The sequence below is a fragment of the Ammospiza caudacuta genome, chromosome 1, assembly GCF_027887145.1.
Source record: "Ammospiza caudacuta isolate bAmmCau1 chromosome 1, bAmmCau1.pri, whole genome shotgun sequence".
In the NCBI taxonomy this organism is placed as follows: Eukaryota; Metazoa; Chordata; class Aves; order Passeriformes; family Passerellidae; genus Ammospiza; species Ammospiza caudacuta.
Genome location: NC_080593.1, coordinates 123,852,423 through 123,874,793, shown reverse-complemented (window position 1 = coordinate 123,874,793; position 22,371 = coordinate 123,852,423). Strand labels below are relative to the sequence as shown.

The 22,371-nt window shown below is 35.5% G+C and overlaps 1 protein-coding gene across 1 annotated transcript; it reads right to left on the bottom strand.

Moving 5' to 3' along the window:
• Positions 1 to 330: 330 nt before the first annotated feature.
• Positions 331 to 19,595, bottom strand: HNF4G (hepatocyte nuclear factor 4 gamma). The gene is made up of 10 exons (XM_058812875.1): positions 19,478 to 19,595; positions 16,502 to 16,670; positions 14,086 to 14,180; positions 10,570 to 10,676; positions 6,371 to 6,526; positions 4,190 to 4,277; positions 1,990 to 2,142; positions 1,574 to 1,810; positions 856 to 978; positions 331 to 449 (listed from the first exon to the last, which is right to left on the bottom strand). Exons 1-10 carry the CDS (start codon positions 19,593 to 19,595, stop codon positions 331 to 333), a joined length of 1,365 nt encoding a protein of 454 aa, XP_058668858.1.
• Between the last annotated feature and the right edge of the window lie 2,776 nt (positions 19,596 to 22,371).

Here is a 22,371-nt window from a genome sequence, read left to right as displayed (position 1 = left end):
ACACACCTAAAACAATATTATTAAGACAACAACTAAAACAGGAAATAAAAACATGAATCTGTGCAGTTGTAAGACCTAAAAATAATATCTACCTCTATACATGTTTGTCAGACTGCAGCATCCACAGTTACAGTTGTATGCAGTAGTCAGAACAGCATTACTTTCCAAATCATGAGGTGTTTTAAGGAACACCCACTTAGCAGTGGCTGCTGAGGAAATAATTTCCTTTATCAACCTGAGATTTTAAATGTGCAAGTGTTCTACCAATCTATCTAGTGCATGAAAAGGAAGAGAAGGAAGGGAAGGAAGGATAAGACATAGATAAAAATATCACAATGGTTTTTGCTTCAAAATAGATTGCTGTGCAATGACTGAAGCTTGATTTGCAGACATTTTGTATTCTTGCCCAGAGCCTTGTGGAGGGGAAGGTAATGGAGTTTCTGGAGTTGCTGAAAAAAACCACAGAAATAATTATATATTTCATTAGCCTGGTCTACTCTACATATATACACTACTGCACTGAAAGGGAGTCCTGTTGCATCCTTGGAAAAGAGAGTGCCTTGACGTGCTCAGGAAACAGGATATTTTAATGATCAGAATTTTTAGTTTATTAAAGATTGTGCATGTAAAACCAATGATATATCAAAATTGAGCTGAATTTTTAAATTAAATTAAATTCAGGTCAAAGTCTATTCTTGACACCATTTACATGCATACATTTTTAATGCACAATTATTTTAATTTAAGAATGATGAGGAAATAGCTCTATGAACACTGACAGGTCACCATGCTAATTAATATTTTAAAATGAAACAGTGAAGTGTTATGACAGAAGGCTAACTTGCAATTACTTACGTATCTGTTCTGTATGTACAGGAGCAGACATTGAACTTATGAGGACAGTTTGGCCAGTTAATGGATCTTGGGCTAAGTGAGGATGCATTGGATGATGCAGATGACTGGCATCATTAGAAGTACCTGCAAAAATAACATGAGCATATATCAATGCAAATGAGCGTGTTGTTGCCAGTGACTTATACTTCAGTAATTACATTTCCACAGAGTAAATATTTTGATTGGCAATTTGAATAATTGCCTCTGGGTATTCATTAAACAATTTAAGCAGACTTCAAGCATATTAAGCACTGTGTTTATTTTCACTGTTTTGACTGCAATAACAGTGTGTTTCATGAAATATTTCTAAGGATTCTTTCATCTGCCTAGGGAATTGCAGGACAACCCAGTAGTTACTGAGAGGTACATAGCAAAATCTGTTGTTGTAGGACTAAGTTAAACAAGATGAACTGCCAAGACAAGAAGGCTTTAGCTAACAATTACACAACACAAAGCTCAACCAGTGAGTCAGAGTGGTAGCTTACATCAGGGTTCCCTCAACATCCCAAAATCCTAGATTCAATAATAATATAATATTTAATATTAATAATATTTAACAGTTATTATATTATAAAATAATATAATTATTTTCCATGGATTCTATAAAGATAATTTATATTATGTTAAATATAAATTAAACATAATACAAGATGGTAAATTTAACAAATTGATAGCTTACCTCCCAGTAACATTTCCTGAAGCAAACTGTCAATTTTAACAATTCCAAATAATTTAACCAACTGTATCTGCTCAATCATTTGCCAAGTGATGCTTTGGAGTGTAGGCAGTAGAAGAAGAAGTTCTCCAAATCTTCCTCTGGAGTCGTACTGACGGTCATTAATATAATCCTCTAAACTGATTTGGACTTGGAATCGCATATTCTTAATCTTCAATGGATTACTCAAGCCTTTTGCATCTTTAAAAATGACAAAAACTTTAAGTCAAGGCATATTATGATTTGGGAGGAGCATCTTACTGTTTTTCATTTTATTCTTTTCCATTCAGCTAGATAACATGAACAGATACTACATTAACAAAAATTACTTTCAATACAATCACGTGTAAAACAATTGAGAGATATTTTTGTAAAAATACCTGGATCAAAAAACACAATCGCTTTCAAGCAAGCATATTCATTGTCATCTATTTGAATTTCCTGGAAGGGACGAACTAATTCATCCAGAATCCGATTTGCCACTCGGCAGATCTCCATTTCAGTGCTGTTGCGATGGATTATGTAATTGTTGCCTTAGAGAGAAAGAATACCAACATATGAATTAATAGAAACACTTTGATGTAATGTACTAGATTAGGCCAATTTTCAAAAGTACATTTCATATTGCTTGATCAAGTTAATTTTTTTAAGTAATAACTCTCTATTGCATCACACACAACTTTTCATTGCAAACAGAGTATATGTGCAAATTATAGCTGTCACCCAGTAAATAATCTGTACATATAAGTACACCAATATTTAGTTACTGATTAGTCCACAGGACCAAGGTTGGTATTTGAATTTACAAGTATGAAGAAATTTATGCTTAAAGAACAGATAAATATATTAATGTATTGATCTTAAAATGTATTCTTCCCTGATTAAAATAATATATCCCAAGCTAAATGACAAGGATTTGACAATAGAAAAGAGGAGACACTGAAAAAGTTTCGTTTTCTAATGGATGTTTCTGTTGTTTCTCATAAAATTTAGTAGCATCATAAAATTTTCAGTCAAGAAATAATTTTACCTAGAGTCTTTTGGGTTTTGGGTTGTTTTTTAAAATATACATTTTGGAGGTCTCCACTATCGCATCTTAATTCACCTTCTGAAGAACACCAAGAATACCGTGGAGCTTTCAGAAGCCAGCATGCAGTTTTTGAAAGAAAAACTGATAACTATATCACAAGCGATCCATGTCAAAATGACTCATAAAACAGATACCTGCCTCCAAGTATCAAAAATAAGCCTTGAAGCCTCACATTGTTTCTTCTTTTGGTGTATCTGCTGATGGTCATGATATATAGTTTTCTTACTATTATTTTATCATTGTTTTCCTATTTACCTTATTACTAATCCAAATAAAATTGCAAATTTATTTTTCCCTGTTTCTGTTAGTTTTGTTAGTGAAACTGTATCTAGGGAAATAGAAAGACTACCTTAAGAAAGACATTTGTACAGCTTTTATCTTGAAAGGATTGCTGGTGAGAGAAATACCTTCAGACCAAGTCCTTCTTGTCACTTTAATGTGGGTAAAAATAAATTCAAGCTAATTTAGAGCTATGAAAAGGCAGGCCCCAAGTGGAAGGAGAACAAGTAGTAGAAAATGTCCTTGTACCACAACACCAGTGAAGAGACAAGGCCGAGTCTGTGTTCCATATAGCCCTGCCTCACATCAAATATCCTGTCCAAGACAACCAACAGCCTGTCTCAGGAAACAGCCCCAATGCTGACCATGTCTAATGAGACCCTTTTGGGCAGAGCGCACTTCAGACTGGCAGAGCACTGTGTCAAACAAGGCTAACAAATGCCTCAGCACATCACTCTCCACACCAGCACACATCTCATAACTGGGCCTCTCCGTTGCATGAACATGCTTCCATCAGTGACAACATCCTCTTCCCTGACAGCCGTGTTCCCTTAGTATAACCCTCTGTAGGAGCCATCTCAGCTGACCAAGAAAACGCTCCTGCAGATGTGCCTCGTCACTGTGCCGTGGGTGCACCCACCTGCCACGCGGCAGGGACAGCAGGAATGATGTTTACATGGTGACCATATGGGAACTATTGAGGAAGAAGTGAGAGGGGTCTTGGGAAAGTGAGTTGCAGGTAAAATGCTATCTAATATTTTAGCCAATGGAGTCTTCTCTGAGTCTGAATGACTCCTGAGAAAGCTCCAGATAAATGCTTTTCATGAAGACTGAAAATAGTACATGTGCAACAGGCTGGCTACTCCTTTCCTAAGCAAAGGGGTTTTTACCTTTGTGTTGTTATTTTGTTCCAATTTTTTTTATGGGAAAAGGCGTAGAAAGGATGATAAGGTAAGGAGTCGATTGCTAGGGAACTCCCTTAAATTGTAGTTTCTGCTTTCCAATAGACCTTTACCTGTATTAACTCACATGAAACCATCCACCTGCTTTTGCTAGAACAGGCACGTGACATTATGTCATTAATAGCTATTTAGCATTTACAGAATGCATTGCTTTGATTGTGCCAGAACAGTTGTTCCACTTAAGTGACTACATCGTTGCTAATGTACTATAACATCATCATCAGTAAGTAAAACAAAACCAATATTTACCTAAAAGTAAAATGTCCTTGTATGCCATGGACCGTTTTGCTGCTCCAAGCAACAGGTGCTCCCCAGCATGTGCTCTTAGCAGGGCAACCTCATGAAAAAAACCAGCAGACTCATTAGATGATAAAGCAGTAAGTTTCAATAAGAGTGAAAGAAAAGAACACACCTAACTGTGTGTTAGGTACATGTTGAAGACTGTTAAGATTCCAGTGTAAAATGTAAAGTGACTGTAAAAATCTGAACACCATCAAAACAGCACTTTCTAATTAAAATGTCATTCTCTGTCATATCTAGATTCTGTCTAGATTTTAAACATCAAGTTCTGCAAAATACTTCTCAATAAATATACTACCTGCATTTATTTCCTAGTGTGTATTCCCTTACAAAGTTTTCTCTGGCATTTTAAGTTGACACTAAAAACTCCAGTGGGCTGTAATGAACTGTCAGAGTAAATTTCGTTCTATCAGTGTTTCATTTTCCTCTTGAACCAAAAATTTATGTGGCACTCGAAAGAGCTTTGTCCCAACAAAGCTAGATAGGCTGACAGAGCCACCATTGTCCACAAAGAGGAATCCCAATTTGTACTAGGAAGGAACTTGTGTTTATTAGTTTACTCTTAGTCACCTATTTACTTTCCTCAAGTTTTAATGTCTGCTTGAAATTTCAGCAATGGCCTTTATTTCCTCAAACAACTCATCACTTGACAAGTAATTCTAATCCAAGCCAGTCATTTTAGGAGAGATATAAAGGTACACTGTGCCTGGGTAATACTTATGTGTTAAGACTTCAGGTTCTCAGTAGAGTTACCTCAGCTGCTTTGGTCTCCTCTGTGGTTTGTGAATCAGGCTGACTCCCAGATCAGGAATAATTTTTTCAAAACCAGATGGCTTATTTCATAACTGAATGCACAATGACCCTTAGAAACTGGCTATCAAAAAATGAAAAACTGGCATTTGTTTTATCTCTCAACATCTTTGTCCCTACTTTTCCAAGGTACTTAAGGTTTCAGAGTATTTCCCAACATGTCCTCTTCAAGCACAGCAGGGGCATTTTCAGCCTATCATTCTAAGCTGACATTTCATGTTTTCAAATGCAGATAGGAATATTTTAAGGATATTTGATACCTCCTCTTTTTCTCCATGTTGTCTTAACACTAAAAGAAGCAATTTTTTTGCTTGCTTTTGTTGCCCTTGTGTAATAATGACATTTGAAATTCTTTTTCCCATGAACAGTTTAAACTGATTTGAGTATGCTGAACATATGTACTCTGTGGGTCTGCAAAGACATCATTTAACTTCTTTTTTGGGGAGTTTCCTGTGGCCTGAAACAGACCCATATTCCTGAGGAATGATACAAAGGGGAATGACTCAGTTCAAACCAAGGATGACCGAACACTTGCAGGATTCTGTTAAAAAACTGAGAGACTGAAGAAGCAAAAAGAAGGATTTATACAATTCCAGTTCAAAGCATGATTTTTAAAATGAATCAAATTTTAATGTGGAATCACGAGATCCCAAGCAATGAATTAATGTCCTTCTGAGGCTGCTTGTCAGAGAACTGATCCTCACAATGTGAAGATTCTGGTTCTGGGTTTGCCAGCACAACCCACTCTACAAGCCAGTGATATATAAGAGTATATTACAAATGTGATGTTAGATCACACCTCTGTCATAAAAACTCTTATGAATTTTCAATATTTGGTGCTTTTTTTTCCTTACATTTATTATATACAATATAATTTTAGTACACTGTATTGTATGAAAGATTGTTTGCTATGGATTGATATCAGTATGTTTGGAATTTGTTTGAGATTCTAATGGCTTTTGGTTTGTGCAAGTAAAGAAGTCTTCCATCATATTAAATAACATGCTGTCTTATACCATATTATAATGAAAGGTGAACATGAAAGGAATACTTTTTAAGGTCAGAAAATTTTCTGTTTCCCAAACACTAAAAAAAGAACAAAACATTTAAAGCCATGCTGCCTTGCTGCTTCTTTTTGTTCAGGTCATGTCTGTTGTGGTGGTGCTACTTCACATCTTAAATAAAATAAATTAAGAGGGGAGGTCTAGTACTCAGCTCTATTTGTTCAGACAAAAAAAGAATGAGTGCTTCATGCTGATGTTTAAATACCACAGGCATAACAGAGCAGTAATTAGTTTTCTCTTTGGTCTCCTCCTATACCTGGTCATCGAGTGGTAGTTCACAGAAGCCCGGAATATATTTAGCCCATTCCACCAGGACCAAAAGTTGTTGCTTCATAGATTCACAGACATCACTAACACCAGCAATTTTCTTAACATTTATATCAGTGCTAGCACCAGGACTGGAAATTGAGATCTGGCCAATGAGAGAAAAAATGAATGATGTTAAATTTCATATCATTTTATTTCCACTGGTTAATAGCATATGTAAGAAAAAAATCATAGCAGTAATCACAGATACTCTTGAGAAATTCCTTGACCATATGGACCATTACCCTGCACGTAAATGATAAATTTTTCTTTCTCATTATTACCAGTTTGTATTGCAATATGCTAAAACTTTAATTAATCATATCATGGTACAATATCTTCTCATTCCACAGTACTATTTTTAAAAATATAGAGCTCTTTTCATTTGTAGAAGGGAGGTGTTTTGGGTTGTTTTTTTTTTTCTTTAACATGGTTGACATTTACTTCATTTCAGAAAAAAAAAAAAGTTCATAGTGGCACGTAGTAATATTAAGGGACAGAGATAATAAGACAAAGAGAATGATAAAGGGGTAGTACGTTCTTCTAGTGTAAAGACAAGTATCATTAACTTTAGAAGGTAAAATGGGGTTTTAGTGCCTGGAGGAGAATGGTTTGTAATGATGAAGTAGTGGTATAGGCAGAGGTCTGAGATGTTTCAGAGGAACTGTAAAGGATATGAGTGTGCATTAGACCACCTGCAGGGAACAGTGTTCTGTGAAATGGCAAGAGAGCAATATCTTCCTGGGCCTGAAGCTGGGCACTTCTACTGAGCCAATTCCTGAAATTCTTAATGACTTTTCAAGGAAAGGAACAAAACCAGGCTTTCTCTTGAGCCAGCAGGAAAGCCAGCTTAAGATAAAGGCAAACCTGAGAAGGTAAGGCCAGTTTATAGTTGCTATCATACTAGGGAAGCAAAAATAAAAAGAAAGCAGAAAAGGCAAAATAAAAGAAAAAAGGAAAAAAAAAAAAATGAGAGAAGAAGAAGAAGAGAAAAAAAAGAAAAAGTGAAAAAGAAAAAAATGAAAAAAGGAAAAAAAGAGAAAAAATGAAAAAAGGAAAAAGAAAAAATAAAAAGAAAAAGAAAAAGAAAAAGAAAAAGAAAAAGAAAAAGAAAAAGAAAAAGAAAAAGAAAAAGAAAAAGAAAAAGAAAAAGAAAAAGAAAAAGAAAAAGAAAAAGAAAAAGAAAAAGAAAATAAAAAGATCACTGTACAAGGCCCATAAAACTAACTTTCCCTTTATGTTTTATTACTGAAAGCATATTCAGGGAATTATGTAGCATAATTATCTTCCTTAGGAAAAGAAATTAATTGTTTGCTCTTCCACTATCACATTCCTACACTTTTCAGGATGGTGGAAAGTATTTAGTTTGACTCCTACCAGTTCCCTTCATTCATATACTCATGTTAAACCCCACAGTGGGATCTCTAGTGAAATCCCATATCCTTGGTAGTCAAAAGGAACTGTGCTTCTGAACTAAAGCTCTGTGCTTCCTACATAATTCAGCAGTGTAAAACAGTGAAAACAGCTTAGATATTTATGTCAGTTAACCAGCTGAACATTAGCTCTCAGGGAAATACAGCAGCTAGGCAGGTGAAAAATTCCTCAGACACATAATTCAAAGGCTATCATGTAGCAAAAAGGTTAGAGGTATTGCCTCTTTGTAGACAGAGAATGTGTGAAATCCGTGCTATAATCATGAATCTGTTTCTGGCATCTCCTCTACAAAAAGGAGGCTGAAAATACTTATATTCATTCAGGTGAGAGCTACCAGAGTGATTTGGTCTAGAAAACCTTCAGTACAGAAAGACAGTAAAGAAATTCAATACATTTCATTTTTCTCCAGAAGAGTAAAAGGGGTCTTGATCATGATTCAAAGGTACAAAGAAGAGATTTCTGACAGTAGGTCACACTCTGATCTACCTGAAAATGATACTAACCATGCAGCAACTAGAAGATAATACAAGAAGGCAAAGAAGAGGTATATTAACTGTTAGACATACTGACTCATGAAATTAATACATTGTCCTTTACTTAATATATTTATTTAAAGCTGTGCATTTTTATAAATTGCGTCTTACATTACAAACTATAGTCTCCATGCTGAAATTACTTGGTGAACTTCTGCTGGGGATTGGGATGAATACCATGGAGTTCATTATGAACTCAGGATTGTATGTCTTGACAAGGATATGAAGCTATGAACTTTTCAATTTCTATTTTTCTGTTGTTTTAACCTGCATTTCATTTATGGGGTACAACACAGGACTCACTGACTTGATAGAATCGTAGATTAGCACAGGTTAGGAAGGACTTTGAAAGATTATCTAATCCCATCTTTTATGGGAAAGGAATCATCGAGATTAGCTAACATCCTGTCCAATTGCATCTTGAAAATCTTCAGTGATAAGGACTCCACCACACCCCTGGAAAGGTTGCTCCAGTAATTGCTTGTTCTCACTGTAAAAAATTTCTTTCTTATATTGAGGTGAAATCTTTCCTAGTGTAACTTGTACCCATTAATGTGTTTATGAACATGAAAATATAACACTGTATACCAGTTGTTCTGTAAGCCTTCAGGGACACATGCCTTTACTCATATGAGAGTCCAGCATGCCCTTTTCATATTTACATAATCCTGGAAGCCTCTCCCAGGTGTGTATGAGAAAAATTGTACTTAGACAATTCCCCCTTATAAAGGATCTTAAGGAACAAAATTACTAATTTTTCATATTTATTATGAACACTTCAAAAAGGATGAAAATATCTATTTTTCCTTATTTAATGTGAACATTTCAAAAGAGATGAACGCCACCATCTTCCTCATTTCACAGCTGAAGTACTTGGATTGGGGATGTTTGAGACACTACCACCTGCTCTAAGTCTCTTCTCAGGATTGAACTCATCTTACAGACCTATTCAATTGAGGGAAAAGAAGTACTTTTAGGACTTCTTTGCTTTTTCATCGTGCTAATGAAGTCTCTTGGACTTTGAGGTCAAGACTGTATCTTCATATATTCTTGACATAGTGGAAGCAAGACTGTTCTAGCAAAACACAACAAATAGTAAGTACAATAAATTTGTGTATACACAAGGAGATGTTTTAGGCCAAGAACCTACTGTTTGAAAAGAATTTTGTGCTATAAACAGCTGAGGATGTGATTCTATTCAAGACAGTTCTTATTCCTGAATTGCAAATACCAGTTGGAAATGATTAAGGAGTATTATAAAAAAGCACAATAAGCAAGTTCAAAAATTATGAAGGAGATAAATATAGATATATTTTTCATACTGTATAGGTAGGAAAGGTAGGAAGGTACATTATATTCATCTAGTCTGCCTGGACATGCAATATGTGCCAAAGACTATAACCCAGTAATTCCTGCATCAATTCTCTACAGGCAGTTCCAGCCTAAGAGAGATGCTTATAAAGGATGAGATTACAAAACATTTGGGGATGTATAAATCAGTCAGCATGAAATCATAAAGGTGGCAGTAAAATTCTAAGCAAGTTAGTAAGAGGTGCAAGAATGCAGAATCAATGACCATGATTTATCTGAGGTGCAGAAAAGGACTGGAGATTGTTCCATTCAGCAATTGATTCGATAGGGGAAAAAAAAGAAAAAGAGAAAATGAAGTTCAGATGAAGCAAAGAAAATTTAAAAGTGAGATGTGAATAGACTCTGCAGTTGGAACACTTCTGTTTGTCTTACCTATAATATCTAAGGATATTAAAAATGGGATTTTCAAAAGAAAGTAAGGAAATGAGTGTCCACAACCCTTTGAATGTAATAGCTTTGGACAAATTTTTTACCTATGTTTCATGGGAAAGCCTGCTACAAGGATAGATAGATGCCACCAGCTGCCTAAGACAGCAAATGATTTAAAAGCAGTAAGAACCATAAACCTTTATTAAGAAAGGTGCCTAAGACATATTGTTCTGGACAAAGTAGAATTTTTTTATTGACTATGCTTCAAGAATGTATTCTATTACCGCTTCTTCCATTGAAAAGAGGAAGCTGTGTGCATTTTGGAAGTAGGAAAAAAGTAATCTCAATAATTATTTTTGATACAGTAAGAAATTGAGAAGTATTTAATTTTAGTAAAAGTGGTCTTAACGTTACTAAACAATTTTGAGATGGATCTCAGTACCTGGCGGGAGAGTGTCTCGGCTTGTGACAATGTGCTAATAGAGGGACTGTTGCAGCCATCAAAAGTGTTTCTTCTTGTACTTATCCTGTCCCGTTCATTTTGTACAGCTGGAAAAGAATAGTCATCTCATTTATTGACTAGTAAACACTGACACAAAGAATAATTTCAGAACTTTACTAGATTCCAGAAGATAACTCTAAGTACTGAAAGATATGACATTCAAAGAAGATCTGTGTTTAGATCTGAGTGATGAGGAAGGGTGATAATGCATGCTTACAGTCTCTGTTGGAACACTACTTGCCTGTAAAAAATAACTAATTGCAGATAGACACTGAATCATCTGCACTTCTGTCACTAGCTTAATTACAGTCAAACCTCTTTCTTCCTTTGAACTTGAACACATGGTCTCAATTTCAACCAATTTAATAAGTCAGTCTTTATGTTAACAGCAGAAATGGATATTTCCAGACTGCCAAACAGGTCAAGGGGTACAGCATCACCACTGAAAAAATATCTCTCAGAGGAAGTATGAACGTCCTACTCATGCTCTGCTGTAGGAAACAATGAAACAGGAATGAATAATGAATTTAATCCACTAGTAAAATAATTTTGAAACTTAAATCTCATGTTCCTCCTCAATGACATTGCATTCCTAGCCAGTTTATGGAATATTAACTAAGTTACAGGGGAAAAAAAAAATCGAAATACCAGCACACCAAGAAAGTTTTAGGACAGTAAATTCAATAAGTTTTGTCTCATGGAGTCCAAAAACAGGCATTTGAAAGAGCTTTGGATAGGGAATCTTTAATCAGCACATGTAAGGTTTATGAGGCAAGAAAGTATGCTTTTAAACTAAAGGAAGAAGAAAAAAAATAAGTACTGACAGTCAGATCCTTCTAAAACCTAGATCGTGTCCAAGATTAGGCCAAGGAAAATGAAAAAGGGGAAAAAAATATTTGTGCCAATGGAAATCTTTCTGTTGCATGAGGAACTTCATTGTCTTTTAAGAGCACCACTTTATTCCCAAAGATACATTTATTATATTGTGGGAAACAATCTGCATTACAGAATTAAGGAATAGTACAAGAGATTTTAATTAGAAAAAAACAAAAATACCTCTGTGCACTGAGTAGGTTCAGGATTTATCTGAACGATGCACACAGTTTATTCCAGAGGTGCACTAACTTTTTTGCAGTTAGTACACTCACTAAAAGAGAAAATATAACCTTTTGTAAAAGAATGCTGAAACAAACAGCCAACGCTGAAACAAACATAGTCAATTAAAATAAAATCAGCATTGATTAGTTTTGCAAAAATAGTAAGGTATTCTGACAATACACCACTAGTGACAATCACTGGTGGAGCACGTTACCACCATAGGTGGATGCTTTAATTTTCTTCTACATACACATAATTTTGGATTATTGGACTAGACTATGTGACTAAAGTTTTATTGTCAATTCAGGCGAAAATTGCCTTAAATAGAGACTCCATGAGAAGGGTGGTACATTTGCTCAAAGAGGACTTGTAAAGCTTTTAATAACTGAAGTCTCTCTTATCTTTGTCCCAAAGAAAAGAAAGAGATTTGCTAAAAACATGAAAATCTATCACAGACTCTATGCTATACTTATGCTATGAGACATGCCCTGATCATCTAGGGAGGTCATAAACAACAAAAGCAATGTTGAAAGTCTTAGACACAGTGGGATCAGAGTAAGGCAGAGTAGCATTAAGTGGGTTAAAAATTTTGTGCCATGCACTAGGCTGCATTAGCATCTTGAGGGAAATGAGCATTTCTCTGTTTTGGGCTCCCCAGCACATGAAAGATGCTGGAAAACTAGGTAGTGTCCAGCAGAGGGCTATGGAGATGTAATCCACAAGATGCACAAGGTGCAGGCATCTGTGCTTATGTAGAAAAAAGAGGAGCAACATGACTGTGAGGGTCTTCATTTCTGTAGCATACAGAAAATGGAGCCAGATTCTTCTCAGATGCATAATGAAAAAACAAGACCCAATGGACACTACCCTAACTGCAGTAATATATATTCTAACTAGTTATAAGGAAAAAAACCCTTCCCAATGAGGATGGTCAAGTACTGGAAGAGCTTGCAGAGTGAGATTTTGTTCAATCTCCCCTCCCACAGACTGTGTAAATCTGTCTGGACAGGGACCCAAGCAACCTGACTGAATCTAGATGTCAGCCTTGGTTTAAGTGGGAGCTGAATTAGATGTATTCTAGATGTCCCTTCTGAGATAAACTATTCTTTAATTCCAGGTTTTGAAAGTCTGTGAAGTTCTGCTATTTGCAAAACTTCTAGGGCCGCTGCATATTCACAGATCTTCCCCTTTCTTCACATCAGATTCATAACATATATACAATGGTTTAATTTATATTTTTAATTAAATGGCTCAAATTCCAAAAGGCCAAAGTGTCTTAAAGGAGATCGACATTAGTAGGCAAACCTATTTCATACCCTGTGTAACACTGTTTAGAATATCCCCAAACAGCTTCAAGGAGAAAAGTCCATTTTACCTCATACCAATAACTTGATCACTAGCAAAGTACTGCTACAGGACAGATACTTAAGTGCATAAAGAAAAAGCTTCCTTTGTACAGATAAAAAGAATGATAGCCACATTACAAGAGAACTAAGCACTCACATTTCAGGCCGGCCTGCAAGCGGATGCACCATGCTCCAGACAAAAAAGGTAGCAAAGTTTGTGACAAACCACATTTGAGTGTGTATTTGAAACAGATAAGGATATCTTTTACCTCTACATCATTATTGTCTTTGAAACAACAGCCCAAACAAAAAAATAAACCCTCTAATATTTGCACTGGTCTTCTTTCCCTGTTGCTCTGATCTTGTGGTGATCTGGTCCTTTGACTCTGACTGAAGAATCACTGTGACACATGCTTCTCATATCTGTCAGTGAGATCCTAAGTAACAATTTTCCTATATCAAGCTCTAGGGAAATTAGATTTTTTATTAATTAATGGAGTGGAGTGTCCACTGACTGCTACCACTACTCTTCCCACCACTTTTTCACTCAATTTCACAGTCCTTTGTCTGGCTTAAATGTTTCATACATTTAAATTTAAGGGAAGAACCAGTAAATTGGCACTGTCATTACTTAGGGCAGGGGAAAAACCAGCCAGACAGTGATTTTATTACTCACTTTTGGTAAACATTTTAAGTAAAATCTCTTTTTTTGAAATACTCCAGCATATGGCTCAATATGTAGAAATCAATGAATTTTGGTGCCAGAATTAATGAATTATACAGTTGCAAATTCACATGGACTTGTTAATGCCCCAAGCGCTAGAATTACTTACTCCCTTGAAAGTTAGTAGACATTCATTTCACCTCAATATAAAAGCACTTTCCCATTATGAAGGTATTGTAGCCGACTTTCCATTGGTTTATTCTGCTGGAGTTTTTTAGAATTTTCATTATATTTCAAATCTAATTTGGACTTTTTCTTTGTATATCAAATAATAAATTACTTCATTACCTTCCTTTTTCATTCCTGCTCGAAAACACTTTTTTAAACGACAATATCTGCATTGATTCCTTTTGTCCTTGTCAACAATACACTGTCGGTTGAATCTATCAGAGACAAGAAAAGGTAAATGTATAAAGCATTAATAAAGTAGCACCCTGATTACAAAGAAAAAAACAATTAATCTGTCCTGTCAGAATAATGCCTGTAACCACAGACTCTCAGCTTCAGTTGCAATGATTATTCTTCCTTATTAATCAGTTTTGAGAGGTATTTCATACCTGCAAGTTTTCCAGGAATATATGCACATGTATAAACATGTATGCATTGGAATAGGCAAGTGTGGAAAATTTTGTAGGTATGTACATCGTTTATACCTCAATTGATTTGTAAGTCAGTAACTGGCTGCATCAAATGGAAGTGGAAGAAAAAAATGAAGAAAAGCTGCAAATAGAAAAAGCAAAGAACAATCAAAGAAAAAGCCAAATGCTGCTGGCATAGAGGAGCCCCTTAGCTGCAAAACCATTACCCTTGTCTGGCAGTGTTACTCCTACTGGGAGGTAACAATGGACAAGCTGCATGTTTTATCACTACAGATGGCAACCTAAACAGGAAATGAGAGGAACCTACACAATGAAATAAAGACTTGAGGAAATACATGGAGCATGACACTGCAAGGCAGCTTACCCAGGCTATCATGCACAGCTACAGGTGTGCCTAAGGGATTGCATATGAGCCGTTTGTCCCTCTCTCTATGTCTGCCTTTTTTTCTTTGCATCTGTTTGTTAGATAAACAGACTCTGCAAAAGCAGAGCTCTTCCTGAAATCACTTATGTCAGCTCTTAACACACCATTTTAGGGGTATGTCTATGCTATATCACTGTATGATATCTATAAGGGAGACGTCTTCTTTTAAGAATATTACACAACCAAAGAAGAGTGTAGGAAACATTTCCAGTAACAAGACATTCTTGTAAGTTTTATCATCACCAACAATAGCATAGGTGGACAGAGACTGGGGGCTATAGTCAGTTCACCACATGTTGTCTCTGCTGCTTCTTCCTGCTCAATGGAGGACTCCTCTCAGTCTTCACCTGCTCCATGTCAGGTCCATTCCAACAGAGACAGTTCTCCACAAATTTCTCCAATGTTAATCCTTCTCATGGGCTTGGTTCTTCATGAACCCCTCCAGCATGGGTGCTTTCCACAATGTGCAGTCCTTTAGGATTGGGCTGCCACAGCAATGTGTCCCCTGCAGGGTCAACAGTTTTGCCAGAAAACCTTCTCCAGTGTGGGGTCTTCCTTCCACAGGGTCACAGGTCTGGCCAGGAGCCTGCTGCTGGCACAGTCCTCCCATGAGGTCACATCTTTCTTTCAGGCATTCACCTTCTCCAGCAGCAGCTCCTCCATGGGCTGCAGGTGTATATCTGCTCCCCTGTGGATTTCCATGGGTTTCACAAGGACACGTGCCTCATCATGGCCTGTACCGTGGGCTGCAGGAGAATCTTTGTTCCAGCACTTAGAGCACTTCCTCCCCCTCCTTCTCCACTGACCTTGGTGTCTGCAGAGCTGTTCCTCTCTCATATTGTCACTACTCTTCTCTGGCTACAATTTTTTTCTGCACAATAATTATTTTTTCTTCTTGAATACATTATCCCCCCAATTACTACCACCACTGTTGATAGCAAAGCTCAGCTTTGGTAATTTTGGAGATGGCTGGCATTGGCTTCCCCAGACAGAGGGGACACTTCTGACAGCTCCGCACAAGAATCCACTTTTGTAACCCCATCACTACCAAAATCTTGGCATGAAAACCCAATATTCCCCTTCAGTGATTTGTTCAATTGCATTGAGTTTTCCATATATTCTGCTTATGACTCAGAACAGACAGTTTATAGCCCTGAGCCTACACAGATAATTTCATCAAACATGGTGCAGTGTGATATTTTGGGCACCATTTGGAAATTAACAGATTGCCATTCAGACAGAAGAGGGAAATGGCTGCTCAAAAGACCTGTGTGTCACACCAGGTGGGAGTATGTGCAGATGTGTTTGTACAGTCCTTAAAACAAGATTTATAAATCTTAGACTTTCTATTCAGAAGATACCTTCATAAGGGAAGAATTTCAGAAAACAGTTAAATATTACAGTTTTTACACTGAAGTGAAAATATGATCATTTTTCCCTTTTTTTTTTTCAGAGATTACTTTTGTAATCATAAATAAAAGAGTGAAACAGCTTGTGAGTGATGTAATGATATCAACAATATCATCAAGCACCTGGAAAATAATTTCTGGAATGTGTAATTAGCATTCCTTACGAAAAAGTTGAAAATCCCCTGACATTATTGAAAAATTCTGATAAAGTATAAATATAATTTTTGCTTAAATTCATTAATATAGTGCCTCTAGATGAACTTTTGAAATACCTGCATGAATAGACGTGGTTTTTCCTTATGCTACGTCTAAAAAATCCCTTGCATCCATCACAGCTGGAAGCTCCATAATGTTTTCCGGTCGCTCGGTCTCCACATATTGCACAGAGACTACTGACCCCGTTGTCAGCAGCATTCATGTTGACAGCTTCTCCTGAACTGTCTGACAAAAGACAAGAACATACATAGTTATGGATAAGACTTCCAAAGACCACCCCATGAGCAGGTTGTACCTAAATAGAGGCTTTTTCTGGCCTTTTCTCTTTTAATTGCCACTTAGGATTTATATAGTATGACCCATCTGATTACATCTGATACTCACTGACATGAACACTTTCAAAGTGATAGATATGTTAAAAGAACTTATGAAGTTCATTACAACAAATAATTGTGCTCTAAACTCTTTTCAGCTGAAGGGCTAAAAATTAAAGTGCTCCTCTGCATTTATAATTACAAATGTTCCTACATATGTTCCTACTAACATGAAGAGGAACTTTGGCACAAAGCAGTCTTAAGATCTCATGTATCACCTCTCATATAAGATAGCGATAGCTGGCAACTCTCTTACAAAGATATATGACATTAAAAAAAGAAACAAAAAAAGGATTTTGTACAACCTAATTTTAAAAAACCAAAACAACAAAAATACATGCTAAGGGTATTAACCCACTGTTAACATGTCTCTTATTTCCTTGAAGATATTTTTGACAGGAGCAATGGTGCAGTCTTGCACAGAATATTAGCTATGTGATTAACAATTAGTCACTGAATATGGTAAACACTACTGAATAAATTCACCTGAAATCAAACCAGCTATTGAGTCACAACGTTAACAGACATGTTTCAAAGAAACAATTGCAAAATAGATTTTTCTGGTTTGCTTCTGGTTTAAACAGAAGGAAAACATATCCTAACATTTCTAGCTGATTCATCCAGGAGAGGAAAGAGTGTCACATGAATCAGATATGTAAAAATGAATTCAAAAGTCAAGTTCATGAGTTCATGAACAGTATACAGGATGAACAGTAAAACTGTTAATATTGATACATAATATTACTCATATTGTATAGATCCAACCGAAATGTAAAACACAAATACATTATAAAATTTCCATTGTGTCCCACAGAGCTTAAAAGTTAAAGAGTTATTCAGATACGGAGAGAAGCAACCTTTCTGTTTTGTTTTGTTTTACTGAGCTGTAATTGATAGAAATTACATCAAAAAGAAATCTTAGAAGAATTCAGTTCTGTAAATAATTTATTTTAAAATTAGGATTGTCATGACTGGAAAATTTTAAACTACTTTTAAACTAGGTTAAAGAATTGCTTTAGAAAAATATAGGACCTTTTTTTTAAGTTTTGTAGTTTTGCATCATATAGAAAAATAATTGAAAATACAATATCAGTTGTGCACGCGCATATATATATATATATATGTGTGTGTGTGTATGTATAAGGGCATACTTATTTTCTTTGCTGTTATTATGAATCAAAATGTCTAGAAAACTGACCGGATGTTGAAAAATTCTTTGATTTCAACAGAACTGTGTAATCTGCCTGAATGTGGCTTGTTAAACTTCTCTAAATGTTCCTAATTAATTTAAACAGCTAGGAAAGATACACAGGAAGGTTCATAAGGGGCAGCTTTCAGTTCCAAACTAACACTATAACAATACAATGTTTTTATAAATGCTATAAGAAAATACTTAGGCTAAACACAATACAAACTCTAAATATAAAAAGGCTGTACCTGATAACTAATAATTATCAAGGTAATCACTTACAGTGATAATTTAACCAGCTCTATCTCCAACACATAATGCAACCATGCACAACCTCCCTAATATGCCTTCTCATTTTATTTAACATTAACAGATCCAAAAGGGTGCTATTCAGCAAAAAACATATGACCGATGAAATACTCAGAACAAAAAGCAGAGAAATCATCTAAAGTTATATAATCATTGTTGACATCTACAAATTTAGTTACATAAAGTTCTGGTTTTTCTTCCTAAATTGATAACCAAATCTAACCTTCTGTTTACTGAACTTGCTGTAACTTAACATCAGTAATTCAGATAAAACTTAAAGCCCAACAATAAAAAGTTAATTATGTTCTATGTAGCAGGTGCTAAATTTTTTCCTGCAAATAAAAGGTTCTGCCTTTTAAAAATACATACTACGATAGAACTATGAATTATACTTTAAGACACAATAAACAAACATTTTTAGTGTATTAAAAGATTTGAAAGGACATTTTTGAGTAGTTTAACTTGCTTGATACTTTTATTCACATTTTTTGTCAGTACTAGATGGCAGAATGAAATTATGTGCTTTCTATTTCAAGCATAACTTGAGAAAAAAACTCAAAAACTGCATTAAAAAAATCTGCCTAAAGTGTTACATTAACCAAACGCAAATATTTTTTCTCAACTAAACACTGTCCTCTAGAAAGCCAATGTGATTCTTTTTAAATCATTCTTGTGTATATATACACTTAGCTAGAAAGGCTAGATTAATGCTTAAATAAAATAAATATTAGTATAACAATTAGAAACTAGGCATCAAGAAACAGTAGCTATTTTTTTTCACAAAACTCTAGATAATTTTTTCCTTTCCTTCTGAAAGTTATATACAAAATATACTTCCATGTCCAAACTGTCAATACTAGTTATTCATTTGTCTTACAGTAAATAAAACAACTGCTGAATAGACCATTTTTTCCCCTTTGACTAACTGACTGGTGACAGTACAGCTACTTTATTATATATAACCTCTCTTTTATTTTACTTAAAGAATTATAATGTTACTAAGTCAGAGTCAGCGATGATGTGTAAGAGAGCAGATTTGTAGTTTGAAAACAACCCCCAAATGCTCCATTAATAAAACATTTAAGTAACACCTTATAGCATTACTACACTTCACTTTTTCTGTTAACTGGCTTGAATTTGCCTCAAAGGGCAGAACTCACCATTGCCATTATACATTATCTGCATAGTTTCGAACTCCAGTGCTGTATATGTTGGATCTAAAACTTCACTGTAGTTTGCCATTTCCATGTCCAGTATTGGTTCTGAGAGCCGCATCATTGAATGCAAAAGCAGTGAAAAAGCTGTTCAAATGTACAACCTTCCCATTCTGTTTCACAGTGATTGATAATCCAAAGTTAACTATAACTGTGTCACTTGAGTGCAGCAATGGGAGGAGCTGGAAAACTGCTTCTGCATGCTGTATTTTACCTGGGTATTTTTTTTTTCTTTTATGATACAGTGAAACCTTTCTGATAATCTTGGAATGTTTTTTTGAAATAATCTTATCAGGAGTTGCACTGGTTCCAGTTCTTGCATGAACCCAAGGACATGCAGGAAGCTTCCCATCACTCATGCCTTGCTGCACATTTTGCTGTCAATGTGTGGCACAAACAGTTCTAAACAAACTACTCTGGTTGTTCTATGTAGAAACTAAGTTCATATACCATTTTGCTCTCACTTCAGAACAATAAGGAAATGTGATATGATTATAGACAATCTCAAACTATACCCAAATCACCTACCTACATATTTTAAAAGACAGCTGTAAAATCTCCTATTTTAGAACTGGTAATGTTCTTTCCCACTGGCAATGACTTAGCTCAGTAGGCATCCTTAAGCAAGGCTCCAAGTCACACAAGTCTGCAGCAAGGCCCATTCATAAATCCCCTCCATCACACACTGTGCTGCTGCAATGGCTCCAGGCACGGTACCCTGCAGCCTCTCAGACAGTGGCTTCCTGCTCTAACCCTTCTTCATGCAAAATGTGATGGCTGCATGGCATTTCCAAGTGCCAAGAAATATTAATCACCTTCTCTGTAATGAAGAATCTCTAGGTAGGTTCACAGCTCATCAGCTGGTAGACATGGTGTGTACAAACCCAGTTAAAAACCCTCCTGTAAAGCTGCTTGAATCTGTGCCAAATATATAGCTGAACAGCAGAATTTCACTTGCTAATCTGGTGCTTCCAAATGTTTGACAGCAGAATTCCAAATGTTATTATTCTCAATACATTCTTTACAGAAAACTACCCTTTGCACTCCTAAAAATAGTTACATAAAGATTACATATATAGAAAAACTATCCAGTTTATGCCTAATTAAGAGTAACTAGTAACTGTATATACAACACTGAAATGCATATTTGAATGGAAAAGTGCCTGCAGTTCCTACTCAGTAAAAGTAGCTGTAAAAGGGCACTGTAAATTAAATAACTAAATAAATATTTTTAAAAGCCATTTATGACAGACAAGCTACCAATGAAGGAAGAAAATTTACACTAAAAGACCTACAAAAAAGCGTTTCAAAATTCATCCTTCTATTATCCATGTCCCCAGGGTTACCTGAGAGTCACGAATCATCCTGTCTCCTTGTGGACATGTAGATGCAGTCTCAGGCCAGTTCTCCTCCTGACTCCAGCAGAGCCCAGTAACATAATTATGACAACGGGATTCTTGTATAATTCACAGACCTATCCCTAAACCAAAGTGTATTTACAGTTGTGTTACTGCTTGCACAAATTCTCCTCAGACTTTGGAGGGTCTCCACAGGGGCTGTCCTTTTCAACCTACTGGTATTCATTTTCCTCTAAACCATTCATCCATTATAATATTTAATGAGAGATCAAAAAACTGCAGAAGTTACTTCTTAAAAAGAGCAGCTGGTATGATTAAAGATACTTCCTATACATGGCAGAAGACAAATAATACAAAATATGGCAATTTTTAAAGACATTTAAGAATATGACTGAAATTTTAGAATATTTACTGCCTACAGTAATGGAAAAAAATTACTCAGAAGGCGTCATTTCACAGCACTGGAAGTGTACAAGTTTTCACAGTTTTTAAACACAGCTAATATCTCTTTCTTTTACTTAAATAAGTATGTTAAATTAACATTGGTGAAAAGCTACTTGTTGACAGCCAATATTGTTTAGGAAATTGTGTCATTTCATCATGAGATGGAATAATTTTATATTACCTGATGGCTCACTTTGGAAAGTTTCTTCTGTAGCAGAATTTGTTGTATTTGCTACAACCATTTGTTGTACTTGTATAGTATTTGCTATAAAACTAATTACTAGTTACATAAAAAATGATTCATTGCCTTAATATTCTACTTAGTGCAATATAAAAAGGCTTACATGTTAACTAGAATTATCTATTGTTCTTCAGTGTACACTTTTTGATAATATGTTCTATAAATATTATCTGGCTTTTTAATACTGAAATTGTATGCTTACAAACACATCCATTACATATTTTTTTTTCAAAGTGCCAGCCCTGAGAACATTCTGGCATATAAGTAAATTCAAAATAAGGGAATGAATGGAAGATGGAAGATATCATGTATGGCATGATCAAATCCTGCTATTCCCTCTGCTATTAGCAGAACTTCTTCAATGCTGCCAAAACAGGTGCCTTAGTGACTGCTAAAGAGAGGGAATGAATTGACCCCTCATACTTCTGTCATATAAAAACTCATTTCAATTGATTTTTTAATATGGAAAAATGTATGCTATAGAAAAGACATTCCTTATATTATTTTTTCATGTTTTGCTAAGGAAACTTCTTACAGTCAAATCTTGCACTCATAAAAATGTGCTTTCTGGGGGATTTTTGGCATCATGAAGTACATCATGAACAATTTATGTACACTAAATCACTATGGTAAAATATTAATATGTTTTCTTTCAGCCTTAGGTAGATTAGAATGCAGTCTTGGAATTAGAGCAGTTGATGAAAGAAGCTAATGATGAACAGCTTTGGTCTTATGTCAGTTCAGGCTGTATACTGTTCACTAGTATTCAGACTCCCTCACAGCAGATTTCTTTTCAT